This window comes from Chrysochloris asiatica, unplaced genomic scaffold (assembly GCF_000296735.1).
Source record: "Chrysochloris asiatica unplaced genomic scaffold, ChrAsi1.0 scaffold00360, whole genome shotgun sequence".
NCBI classification, from domain to species: domain Eukaryota; kingdom Metazoa; phylum Chordata; class Mammalia; order Afrosoricida; family Chrysochloridae; genus Chrysochloris; species Chrysochloris asiatica.
Genome location: NW_006408878.1, coordinates 489471 through 503368, shown reverse-complemented (window position 1 = coordinate 503368; position 13898 = coordinate 489471). Strand labels below are relative to the sequence as shown.

Genomic DNA, 13898 nt, shown 5'->3' with positions numbered 1-13898 from the left:
ATGATCACCCCATGCTTATCACAGAAAGACTGTACTCCATTGGGGTTTCAATGGCTGAGTTGTCAGACGTAGTCTGTCTTTGATCAAGAACTGATGTTATTGATAGAAGTCCTAGCTGCACTGAAGGCATCGGCAAAAGCAAGGCTCCAGGAACTGGCAGAATACCAACTGAAATATTTCAGTAAATGAATGCAACTCTGGAAGGACTCACTTGTCTGTGTCAAGAAATTGGGAAGATAGCTACCTGGCCAACTGATTGGAAGAGATTCACATTTATGACCATTCCAAAGAAAAGTGATCTAGCAGAATGTGGAAATTATTAACAATATCATTAATGTTGCATGAAAGTAAAATTTTCCTGAAGATAGTTCAAAATGATTGCAGCAGTATATTGGCAGAGAACTATCAGAAATCCAAGCTGGATTCTGAAGAGGACATGGAACTAGAGATATCATTGTTGATGTCAAATAGATCTTGGCTGAAAACAGAAAATACAAAAAAAAAGTTTACCTTAGATTTATGGACTGTTTAAAAGCATTTGATTATGGATCATGACAAATTATGTGTTGTTGTTGTTGTTAGGTGCCATCAAGTCAGTACTGACCCATAGTGACCTTATGCACAGCCGAATGAAACACTACCTGATAATCCTGGGCCAACCTCATTACTGTTGCCACGCTTGAGTCCATTGATGCTGCCACTTGGCCAATCCATCTCATTGGGGATCTTCCTCTTTTTCTCTGACCCTCCACTTTACCAAACACAATATCCTTCTCTAGTGACTGGTCCCTCCTGACAATATGTCCAAAGTATGAGAGACGAAGTTTGGCCATCTTTGGCCAAATTATGCGTAACATTGCAAAAAAAATTCCAGAATACTTAATTGTACTAATGTAGAATTTGTACATAAATCGCAAGTCAGTTTTTCTAACAGAACAAAGGATGCTTTAAAATCAGGAAAGGTGTGCATTGGAGAGTTCTATCCCTTTTACCATACTTATGTAATCTGTATATTGAGCAAATAGTCTGAGAAACTGGAGTATATGAAGAAGAATGTGGCATCCAGGATTAAAGGAAGAGTCATTAACAACCTGTGATATGCAGGTGACACAATCTTGCACATGAAAGTAAAGAGGACTTAACACACTTACTGATAACTAAAAACTACAGCCTTCAGTATGGATTACATCTCAACATAAAGAAAATAAAAATCCTCACAACTAGTAAACAGTGTCATGATAAATGAGTAAAGATTAAAGGTGTTAAGGATTTTATTTAACTTGGATCCAAAATCAATGCCCGTGGGAACAGCAGTCAAAATAATCAAATGACATATTGCATTGGGCATATATTATGCAGGAAAGCTCTTTGAAGTGTTTTTTTTTGTTTTAAAAAACAAAGATGTCAGTTTGAAGACTAAGGTACATTTGCTCCAAGCCATGGTATTATCAATGACCTCATATGCATGCCAAACCTGGACAAAGAATGAGGAAGACCAACGACAAATTGATGAATTTGAATTATGGTGCTGCTAATGAAGAATATGGAATGAACATGGACTGTCAGAAAAATGAGCACATCTACTTGGGAGCCCGAATGTTCCCTAGAAGTGAGGATGGTGAGACTCTCTCTTACGTATTTGGAACACGTTATCAGAAGGAACCAGTCCCAGGAGTAGAACATCATATTTGGTAAAAGTCGAGTGTCAGCGAGAAAGAGGAGGATCCTGAGAAAGATGTACTGACTACTGAAGCAGTGACTATAACAATGGGCTCTCATAAAGCAAGGATTGTAATGTTGGCACAGGACCAGGCTGTTTTGTTTTGTTGTACACAGACTTGCTATGAGCCCGAAGCAATATGACGGTGTCTAACAGCAACACAACAACAAGAAGCTAGATTTTCCTCAGAAGTGCCCAATTGAACTACCAACCTTTAGGTTTATAGCCAAACATCTTAACTGTTCATCTTAACTATTCAGGAACTTTTTGTTTGGGGACAAGGATGACATATTAATTGTTATGGGACTGTTATGTATTGTTTGGGGTCCTGGTGTGGTACTATAGGATAAGCACTGGACAGTTAACTGCAAACTCACCAGTCCCTGCTCAGAAACCCTGTACTGGGTTGCTGTGAGTCAGAACTGACTCGATTGCCCTTAATAACACATATAGTGTTAGAGGGCAGTGTTAGTTCAATGGTAGACTTCACAACTTCCATGGTAGATACTTGGGTTTGATACCTGGCTAGTGAACCACATCTTTTAGATAAGACTTGCATTTTTTGGTGGTGGTGAGCAGGTTTCAGCAGAGTTTTTAGAGAAACACAAACTGGGCATAAAGATGTAGCCATCTGCCTCCACAAACCAGCAGTTGAAAACCCCATGGATCACCAAGGATCAATCCTATTGTACACGGGATCACTATGAATTAGGACACAACTGGATAGCATCTCTAACATCAACATTGTTGTTAAGTGCTGCCAAATCAGTTCTGACCCATAGCAACCCTTTATAGGGTTTCCGAGGAGCAGCTGATGAGCTTGAACCACCAACCTTGTAGTTCAGACAACTTTGCAGTCTGGCACATTAACCCACAGCGCCACACCAGGACTCCAACATCAACATATACAGTTTAATAATTGGAGTAGGTTTTTCAGAGACAGACTTTTGGAATATATTGCGCATTGAACCAGTAAGAGTGGACCAGTTATGAAGGGTAGCAGTGACTGCTTATGTGTATGTGACAGGGAAGGGAGTAGCATTAAGATTAGTAATCTCACTGGAATAGAGAGGTTACTTGGGGATCTTAGAACACAGGGCTGATTGGCTAAGTAAGGAGTATGTAACACACAACATTCAAACATTACCATCCACGTTCATTGACATTTTCTTTCTGAAAAGAACCAGAAAATATTTGGTGGACAGTGTTTCAAACAAATAATTATTTTACTTGGTTTATCATTTTTTCTTCCTTTTTCTACTTTAAAATATCAGGGAGAAAAAAAATTCACTCTTCTTCCCCTAAAAAGAGTGGCTTTTAGGCCAGTAGAATGTCAAACTTTTGTATATAATGTACTAATGGTGGACACCAGTGGTCATCAGGGTTAGTGTCACCCAGCGTGGTTACACATGGTATCCCATCCGCACCCCATGGGCCTCCTCCCACACCACACCATACAGAGTCCTTAGAGATGTTTATCATCAATTTTAATCATAGAATAATATGTGATGAATATAATTGCAAATGACTTAAATGTGAGATTTCTTAGATTTCATGAAACTTAACAACAAAATTGTTTTATAAATCCTTTCTAACATTGAATTACAGCATTATTAGTTATAACATTAGTAGTGACAGAACAGAAACTCTGCTTGATTTTTTCTTTCTTGTCCTTTAATTACTACCTGGTATGGCACTGTAGGGTAAGCACTGGACTACTAATTACATAAGGACATTTCAAACCCACCAGCTGCTGCTTGTGAGAATGATGAGGCTTTATAGCCTCTGAAACTCATACAAAGGTCACTATTGAGTCAGAATCAACTCAGTGATAATAAGTTTGGTTTTTGAGTTCATTTTCAAAACAGTTATTGGTGTAGATTCACAAATACTAATGATCATAATATTGTAGTTAAAACATCAGAAAATTTAATAAAATCAGTGCCTATAAAAACACCAGCAGCAATGAAAAGAACTGTACATGCACATAAGGTATGCAGATGTAATCATGTGATTCGAAGCTTCATTGTAATTGAGCATTAATACAGTTGTGTCCAGAGTGTATCAGAGGGTCCAAAAATTAAATCAGGATAGAGTTTTAACCTTGTAGCCATATTGATAAATGTAAGCTGAACTTAAGAAGAGTATTTTAGTTGTTGTAACTAACTACAGGGATATTTTAATTTTTTTAAAAAAATCCCAACACTGGTGAAACATTGCACAAAAATTTTATAGACTGTCATTTTGGTGTTTCCTCCCTCTGACACTGTCACCCAGTGTGGTCCACCCCTCCCACCCACACCCTCCTAGGGACGCCACCAGTGGATTCATGGCATCATGCATTTGTCAAAACTTAGAACTTTACAACACAAAGGGTAAGTCCTAAAGTAAACTATGGTCTTAGATTTTAACAATGTGTCAGTTGTTAAAGATGTACCACAGGAGGACAAGGAGAGACAGCATGGATGGAGGGGAGGTGGGAGGGAAGATATAAGGGAACTGTCTGTACTTTGGCACCAGTTTCTTATAAACATAAAACTACTCTAAAAAAACTTTATTTTTTTTTTAAAAAAAGAGTACTTTCTTAAACCATTTGTATTCCAGAAAATGTGATTAATTAACCTGGCTTAAAGGGCTAGCAATATACTAAAACATGGCACAGAGGATACATGCCTTTCCCCAGCAGACATGGAGAAACTGAAAAGCTGATGGTGGAGGTCACTATATGGAAAGTAATTGATGGACATTTACCTTAAGAGGACAGAGGGTCACTAATAGGAATGGACCTTGGGGTGTGACAAAGGGAGGAGCTGAAGGGTTTGTTGTATTAAACAGTCAGAGCCTCTGGCAGAATGCCTTACTGCATTAATTTTCCAAGTTGTTTGGGTGGGTCACAATTGCACTCCAACATCCTGTCTGCAAATGCTAAATAAATACCAAGTTCACATCAGACTACTGAACTAACGAACTAACCAATGTCACTTAAAGAGTCAAAACACTTAAATTATTTTCACTTGAAAATTCATACCCTAAATGTAGTTGGCACACCCAGAAGAATATATACCGTCTGTACAACTTTTACTCCTCTTAGGTACAATTCTAATCAATTTCCAGTATTTCTATCGTAAAAGAATAATTTGTATACTACAAGACAGGGATGGGTATTCAAAATTAGTAAGAGATGATACTGTAACTGCATTCCTTACTGAAGGAGTTATCAGGAATTTGCAAACTCCAAAGTACAGCAATCAATGAAATTTACATATCATTTCCAGAAAAGAAATAAGGTTTAGAAAAAGTTGTGCAAGGTATCAGCCTCAGTGCAAGTAGCCACTTGTCCCGCAATAATACATTAGATTTTTTGTTTTGTTTTGTTTTGTTTTAGTTTAAACATTCCAGTACAAACTGATGCAATATGATGCAGGTTACATTCTGTTGACTTTTGACAAGGCAGTGTGCTTATTGATAAAACAGCCCCCAAGCTTGACACTTCATTAAATCTGTTCAAAATGAACAGCTGCCAATTCCTCAAGTCCTCTCAACTTTGCTTCTGAAGAGGAATTTGTAGTTTTCAGTGTAGTACTTAGAGAAAGTGACTTTTTCTTTTTCCTTTCTTTTCTTTTTGGTAAACAAACAACTCAAATGGCAAGAGGTTGGTTCTTGATACAAGTGATCACAGGAATCTTCCTCTGAATAACAAGGAACCTCATTTCCCTAGAAGGAAATCGTTTTTTAAGTTTTGAGAGGTGTACTGTCAGCTTTGCTGGTTTACAGTCCTGCTGGGGCATTCAACTGCCCCTTAGGTTTGTACATTTCAACAACTGAGGAGGCCTGGCTGGCGCTGTGGTTGTTGTTTTTTTTTTTTTTCTCTCCCCTCTTTCACTTCCCTGCGAGCCTTTTGAACTGCGCTCCTACAGACGTCATTCAGCCCTTGAGGAATAGTTTCTGCCTGGCGAGATTGAATGATAGTTCTCATTCACAAAGGCTTCTCAGTCAGATTTTAAGCATAGAACGAAAACGGAAATTACATTTGCAGGTAAAGCAGTCAACGCAACCGAAGTGTGGAAAGCTTTGCTCCCTGGCTGATTTCTTTTCTCCACGGACAAGAGTGTTTTCTTGTGGTCGCCCTGAAATGGAACTTCCCTACACGTACCTCTAGCTCAATTTCTCTGCGTTGATCTCTACCTGAGTACTTTTAGAATGTGGCGAACCTTTAAACCTCTTATTACTGAATTGCAAAAAGGAGATCAAGTGGCTCTTTCGCTGGGCTGTTTTCCCTTGTGACCTAGATGAAGAATAGATTCAAAATCCAGTTCCTCCGTTGGCAATACCAGACAGAAAAGAAACTGTCACTTCCTAACAGCGTTGAGCTGGAGTGAATTCCGTGTGAAAGAGAACAGCGCTTCTGCGTCTTAGAGCCTTTCCTATGAGCTGGACTTGGGGCAGGAGGTGGACTTCAGGAAATTTGGATTTCTTCAAGCAGCCTCCCTTGGAAATGGAATATATTCAAGAACTTCTTTGTCGAAAGACAGCTGTAATATATTAATCAGGATACTTGGAGACTGCTTCTCCCCTAGTCCCTTCCAAAAATGAGCATTATTATGAAGCCGAGATCCCGGTCTACAAGTTCCCTCAGGACTACAGAGACAGTTTGGTAACGTGTTTTCTCTCATGCCTCTTGTCTTTTCCCTTCTCAGATTGACGTAATTCTTGAGTATTTAGTAATTACTGACAAGGTTCAAGAAGAGTTAGGTGTGATATTAAAGCTACGTGGTGACCCTTTCATTCTCTATTTTCTACCCAGTTTCCTGTTGTAACCAAAGTGTACTCTCATTTTTTTTAACTCCATGTGGACTTGAGCAAGTCATCTGCTGAGAAACTTGCAGAGATATATTGGTTATTTAGAAAATGAAACTTGTCACTTTCCCCTGTCTGATTTGGTTGCTTGTTTCCTCATCTTGTCATTCCTGCAGTATATAGACAGCTGGTAGTTGGCTGTCTTTGCCACTGTCTATATAAGTTAAGAACTTAGCTTTAGCACAAATGCATTAGAAATTAACAATGTAATGTGTCCTTAATAATATCTGTGTGGTTGACTTCAGTTTAACTATGTGGCTAAATATATACCGATTTATCATTCAAATGTCCCCTATGTTTTATTTTGTTAGTAATGTCCCCTCCTAAAACTATTAGATTTTTTGGTGAATTTATCAATTTTACCCACATGAAAAGTATGTTCATTCTAATTTATTCTACTGTTTCCCCAACACTGACTTGATTGGCTCATAAGCATATGGCCCTTAAGGAATAGTTTCCCAACTAAGGAACTCTTGTGTTTAAGGACAGTTATTTACAGTATACTTGTAGGTCTATTATTTCAGAGCTTAATCTTCTTTTATTGTTAGTGATTGATGCTAAATAAATAAGCTTGACTCTTAAAAATGAAAAAGGAAACCGCTTTAGATAGGAGAGATAAAAGCGGCGATTGGAAACAGGTGATTGGTAGTTATCTTAGAAGGCAGGCAAAATATATTGTTTTATTATGTGAGCAGGCAAACATACATATGAATACTCAAATGGTTTGCATAAGGATTTCTCCCTATGTTTATGAGGTTGGGTAATAGCAGTTATTGCCCTTACATTGCCCCTGAAGTAATATTTTGGTGAATTTTCACAGACTAATATCTAAGGAGCTCTGGTAGTGTAGTGGTTAGGTATTGGGCTGCAAACCTTAAGGTCAGCCATTCAAAACTACCAGCTGTTCCGCGGGCGAAGGATGAGGCTTTCTGCTCCGGTAAAGATTTACAGCCTCAGAAACCCTGTACAGGGTCGCTGTGAGTCGGAATAGACTCGACAGCACTTAACAACAACAATATCTAATAAACTATGGACAAAGACTGTCCCTTAAGTCACTGCCATTCCTTACAAAAGAATAGATGAGAGCTATTCCTCCTGGAATTTATTTAAAGGAAAGTTTGCATATGCAAATGTATTTTCAGTCTTTTTTTTTTTTTGCCAAACAGTAAATACAGGGAAATACATAGAATCATTTTATGAATCCTCATTGCTAATTTAAATCTCTGGAGGGAGTAATTCAAATTCATAAAATAAATTAAGCTTGCATATTTATTATTTATACCCTTCCTACTTGAAAGAAAGACTGTCTGCTTCTATGAAGATTTGCAGTCTGGGAAACTCTATATAGGGTCTCTGTGAGTCTGAATAGACTCAGTGGCACTAAGCACTTAAAAAGAGAATCTGATACTTGAATAAATAGAATTTAACCAATGTCTACCTCTTTTTGCCTAAACTGTCAGGAGACTTATTTCCAAATTCAGGATTCAACCATAGTCAGACCTAGTAATATCGATACACTTCTGTGAGATTGTTACAGTCTATATTTATCTAATCTTATTCTATGATACTATTTTAAATTGCATGTTATATTTATGGGGAAGGAGGGCTAAAATTCGAAAGACATTTTAAAGAAAAGTATTTGTTAAAATGTATACAATTGCATTTAATTTGAAATATTTTGCGTAGTGTTGGGTCAGAATAGTTTATAAGTAGAAAATACCTCTCTCTCATTATGTTAATGAGTCCTAGGTTTATTCTGTATTCTACAAAATCCTCTTGAGTTACTGATCTTACATATGACTTATTAATAATACGACAGCCTAGCTGTGCCACTGTGGCTTCAAATAATTTGGTGTGAGGGTGTGGTTCCAATTTTTATCATCCCTTTTATTATTTAAGTACTATATATTCACCTACAAATGTTGATTTATATATAGGAGTCCCTGGGTAGTGCATTTGGTTAAGCATTCAGCTATTAGCAGAAAAGATCAAACCCACCCAGAGATATCTTAGAAGGCAGGTCTTGGAGTCTGTCTGACGGCCCTTTTGGAATAATTCTACTCTGTACACAGTTTCCATGTCTCTGGCAACAAGAACATATTTATTTCTTTATGGTAAAGTCTATATAGATCCTAGAGTATGTGTGTATGTTATATTATAGGCACACACATTTGCTTTGTTACAAATAAACAAAGGAGGCCTTTTTCTCGCTGTACCACTGTATGTACAGATCTCAGTGTCTTCTCAGCCTTTCTGTTTTCACTTCTCAGCAGCACCCCTCACACACACACTCACGCACCTTCATTCCCTTTCAAACACGAGTTTCATCCTCTTTAACCAGATGACTTTTCAGATGATTTTTTTTCCCTCCTCATTCTGAGTTGGAGAATGCTTTGTTCTCAAATACCCATCTTTTTTCTTTAACATCTTGATTCCATTTATGTAAAACCATATTATGAGCCATTGGACCCTTTTCTCCAAACTCTACTTTTCTCCCTGGTACCCGAAATCTACATGCTACCTTTTTAGTGGTAGTTTGTTATCTACTTTCAGCAAGACCAAAACTCTGGATTATTTTCTCCTTGATTTTTTCAGTCTGCTTCTTTGTAACCAGTACTATAAAAAGCCACCCACCCTATCTTAATCTTCACTGCTCTGATGAAATCCCTGTGAGAGTTTTACATTTTTAAGGGGGCCTTCATGGCTAACATATTCAGCAAGTGTCCTCATATTTCGCCTGCTTAAGGGCCAGCCTCACTTAGAGCTAGAAAGTTATGAATTTAAAAAAAAGAAAGAGAGTATTGAAATGAATCTGTTTCCATTTGATATGTGTCATAATTGTATAATTTATATAGTAAGAGTATATGTTTGATTGCTTACACTTATTCCACCTGCATTTATTGAGAACCTACTAAATGCTTTGCTATAGCAGAAAGTAATTATGGTATTTATCCTTTAGGATGTTCTTTAAAACATCTGCATGTTTGAAATTGAGAAAAACAGAATGTTTATTTTCATGTGCTCATGGTGGTGGTTATGTGCTATGGAGTCGATGCTGACTCACAGCAACCCAAATCTTTGCAGGAGCAGAAAGCCTCATCATTCTCCTTCAGAACAGCTGGTAGTTTTGAATGGCTTTGAGATTAGCAGCCCAACTTGTAACCACTAAACTACTAGAGCTCCCTATATGCTCATTTGGTTGGTTGGTTATGTGCGGTGGAATCGGTTCCGTATCATAGTGACCCTGTACAGGGTTTCCGAGGCTGTAAATCTTCACAGGAGCAGAAAGCCTCATCTTTCTTCTGCGGAACAGCCTAACCTTGTAGTTCTCAGCCGGATTCGTAACCATTAAGCTACCAGTTAGTAAAATAAGCAATCTCATTGATTGGAGTGATTATATTTAAATGGATTCAGTAACAATATTGTACTTATGTTGTATAATATTGAGTTATAGATAGGAAAACATTCAAAATATTTTAAGTTTATATATTTTAAATTCAGATTGATTTAGTGATGATGTGTGGCGCTATGGGTTAATGTGCTGTATTGTAAAGTTGTTTTGAACCACAAACTCAGCAGTTCAATCGCACCGTACCAGTTATTCCTTGGAAACCCTTCACAGGGTTGCTATGGTTCAGAACCAACTCAATGGTACTTAACAACAACAACAACAATCTTTCATATGCCTTGATATATCTATTGGCATCTTATCATTTACAAATTGATATCCCAATGATACATTTTATTAATCTAATTTAGATTCAGACAACTCCATTTAAGGTAAAACACAATAATCTTCCAAGACAGAAATATGAAGAAAACTTTGGTCCATAAAACTACGGTTTGTTCTTCCCTGCTATGAGAACTTTCACTATTATTTCACAAATATTGTCATATTTAAGATTGTTCTTTATGTGATCTGGGTAGAAAAAAAGATGTTGTAGTTCAAAATATGACTACTGAGTTGAAAACTAAATATCAAGATTGTTGTTGATGTTGTTCTTCAGTGCCATTGAGTCAGTTCCAACTCATAGCAACCCTGTACAGGATTTCCAAGGAGTGACTGGTGAGCTTGAACCACCGACTTTGCAGTTCAAACTGACTTTGCAGTCCAACACATTAACCTACAGCACCTTACTAGGACTCCAAATATCAAGATAGGAAACAGAATATCAAAACATATTTAAAAATTACACTTAAATTTATTTGCCTAGAAAAAAGTCTAGAGAGCTCTATTTCAGGCCTTTGGTAATGATTACCTTTTAGGAGTCCTTGTGTGGTGCTGTGGTAATGCGCTGGACTGTAAGGTCAGTTTGAACTGCAAGTTCAGTGGTCCAAGCTCACCAACCACACCTTGGAAACACTATACAGGTTTGCAATGAGTCGGAACCAACTTCAACAGCACTTAGCAACAACAACTTCTTAGAGGAAAAAATGGCAGAGATGGAGGTAGTGGAGACGTTCTCTCTTTTTTTTTTAATTTTATCTCCCATATTATAGTGTGTGAAATTTGTCATCAAATAATCCCACCAGCTGTCTGTGGGGGAGAGATGGGGCAGTCTACTCCCATAAAGATTTCAGTCTTCAAAACCACAAGGAGTTCTACTGTGTCCTACAACGTTGCTATGATTCAGAATAGATTTGATATTAGTGGGTTCTAAGGGTTTTATGAAAGTTTACATATTTTTAAAATATACCTACCACAGGACTCCTGGTATGGTGCTATAGGATCGGTATTGGACTGCGAACCACAAGTTCGGCAGTTCAAACCTACCAGGTGCTCCTCAGAAATCCTGTATATAGGGTCGCTCTGAGTCGGAACCGACTCCACAGCACTTAACAACAACAAGCATTGTTAGCAAGCTCATCTGTTTGTCTATCTATCCTATTAAACAATAAATTACTCAGTGTCCAACGTATAGCAAATACCATTTCAGTACCAAAAAAAACGTGTTGAATTGCCTCTGACTCATCACGACCTCAGTGTGTATATCAGAATAGAACTGTACTTCATAGAGTTTTCAATGACTGAGTTTTCTACCAAAAGACTTATGGGTAAATAAAAATCTCCAGCCTTCCAGACCAGCTCAGTAACCATTTGTATCACCCATGAACTCCATTTCAGTAGTAGGCAGATGACATTTTCTAGATTACTAGTTATAATCTAGATTATAACTGATTAGCTTTTCTCTAATAACTCTATGGTATATTTGTAATCCTAAAATAAAGATAAGTTTGGCTGAGACATTCATTATTTTGGAGTCATGATTATATTGGAAGAATTTTTTGTAGGCTGAAACTACTAGCTTATTGTTAAGAAAAAAGAAAGATGTGAACATTGATTAATACGGTGGATGGAAATTTAATCACACTATTCTGAACCATTCTCATTTTCAATTTGATTTGTATAGGTTAAGTAGTTATAATGTTTTTTTAGTACAGTTTCTTCATTTAATGTACTAGCATTTTTGTATTTTTCTAATAATAGTTCTATCTTTCATTGTATTGAGTTTCTTAAACAAACGAGAATTCTGCTGAAAATGTTGTGTAAAATATCTCATTTAGTTCTCATATCAGTCATGAAAGGAAGTATTTGCAAATGCACATTTTACACATGAGGGAATGTGTCTGAGAGTTGAAAGTACAGGTGAAAATGCACACCTATAACTGGCCTTTGTGTGTGTGTGTGTATTATTAGTTACATGCTGCCACATGTAATTTGTTGATGCTGTCAATTTGAGATGTTCACTCACAGGTGTTTAATTTTATGATTTACTGTTGAAAACACTGCCAGATTTGTAAAGCTACTGATAACAGAAAGCATTAGTAATGAATGAAAGGAGGTATTCAACACGTCAAACAAAACTCACTTAGGACAGTCATTGGCATGGCAAAGTCTACTACCTGTAACTTGGACAAGGTGATGTAAGTAGTTCCTGCCAGGGAAGGCTGAACTTAGAATCCAAGTCTTTGTATTCCAAAGACAATACATTCTTTTGACTTCAGTATGCAACCTCCCTCGCTATCTGCATAATTATCATTTTGTGAATATATCTATGTAAACAGCTATATCAGGTTGAAGACTATCAATATCAGGTAGTGCTATTGGATAAGCACTGGACTGCTAATTGCAAGTTCGGCAGTTCAGCCCCACCAGCCGCTCTTTGGAAACACTACACAGGATTGCTATGAGTCACAATGAGAGGGTGGTGACTTTGTAGGTTAAGCACTAGACTCCGAATCACAAAATTGGTGTTTCAAGCCCACCAGCCGCTATTTGGGAGAAAGAGAGGCTTTCTGCTTCTGCAAAGATTTATTGCCTTGGAAACCTTATACAGGGTCTCTATGAGTTGGAACCAACAACAACAAAATTGTCCATCTTGTGAATATAAACACACTACAATTTTCGATGATTGAATTAAAAAATTTGCAAGTTATCTTTTTAGAGGTCTGATAGCCTATGGAAGTTACAGCTGATACTTGGTGTTGAAAATGGCTGTTTGCAAGATTCTTGTAGTTATAACCACACAATCATTATAGTCTCTGCTGGTAGCAAATAAAGTCATCTGTTTCCTATTATAGAGAAATGAGGAGCTAAGGTTAGTGGCTTCCAGTTTTGAATAGCTCCATCATTCTGTTCTAATTATGTTAACAAGCTTTACTTTGTTCTCTGTAAGCTTTGTAAGGTTTCAGGTAGACATATGTACTGTTTCAGACTTTAATGACATTTTATATAATGTTTTAATTCAGCTTTCATAAAGGTACAAAATTTCCCTTCCTATGTCTTATCAAAGAAGCTTGTAAATGGGAAAACATAATTTGAACACTTTCCTATCTTTCTAATATAGTGGGTTTTTTTTAACTTTTAATTGTGAATTGAATGAAAGTTTGCGGAACAGTTTATCAGTTTTACATTCAACAAATCATATGCTATGCTTCATTACATGGTTGCAATCTCCTCCATGTACCAAGAGTTAACAACATTTACTTCTATGCACTTTTAAGTATTACCTTCCTCCCTGTGTCTCCCTCTACATTCATCTTTCCTCTGCTGACCTCCCTCTTGTTGTATGCTATCTCCCTGTCACCCATGCTAACATGTGTCTACCCTCTAACTCATGAATAATTTTCCCTTTCCACCTCCCCTGTACCCCTATAATCATCACAGATTGCTTCTTTTATCAAGAAAACCTTTTTTAAACCCTTTACAACAGTGGATTGATATAACATTTGTCCTTTTGTGATCGACTAATTTCACTCAGTATAATGTCCTCCAGGTTCAACCATGCTGTGAGGTTTTTCCCAGGTTCATCATTATTCT

The 13898-nt window shown here is 37.2% G+C and overlaps 1 protein-coding gene across 7 annotated transcripts in view; it reads left to right on the top strand.

Annotated features, from left to right (window-relative positions):
* Window positions 1-13898, top strand: part of PDE4D (phosphodiesterase 4D, cAMP-specific) — a 2172274-nt gene that overhangs the window by 1740048 nt on the left and 418328 nt on the right. The window contains exon 1 of one of the 7 annotated variants that reach the window (XM_006876169.1): window positions 5600-6374. The exons of the other annotated variants lie outside the window; for them this stretch is intronic. Coding sequence (XP_006876231.1) covers window positions 6310-6374 — 65 coding nt within the window. The 5' untranslated portion in view covers window positions 5600-6309. Of the gene's footprint in view, window positions 1-5599; window positions 6375-13898 lie in introns of those variants that run through there. 7 annotated transcript variants of the gene reach the window in all.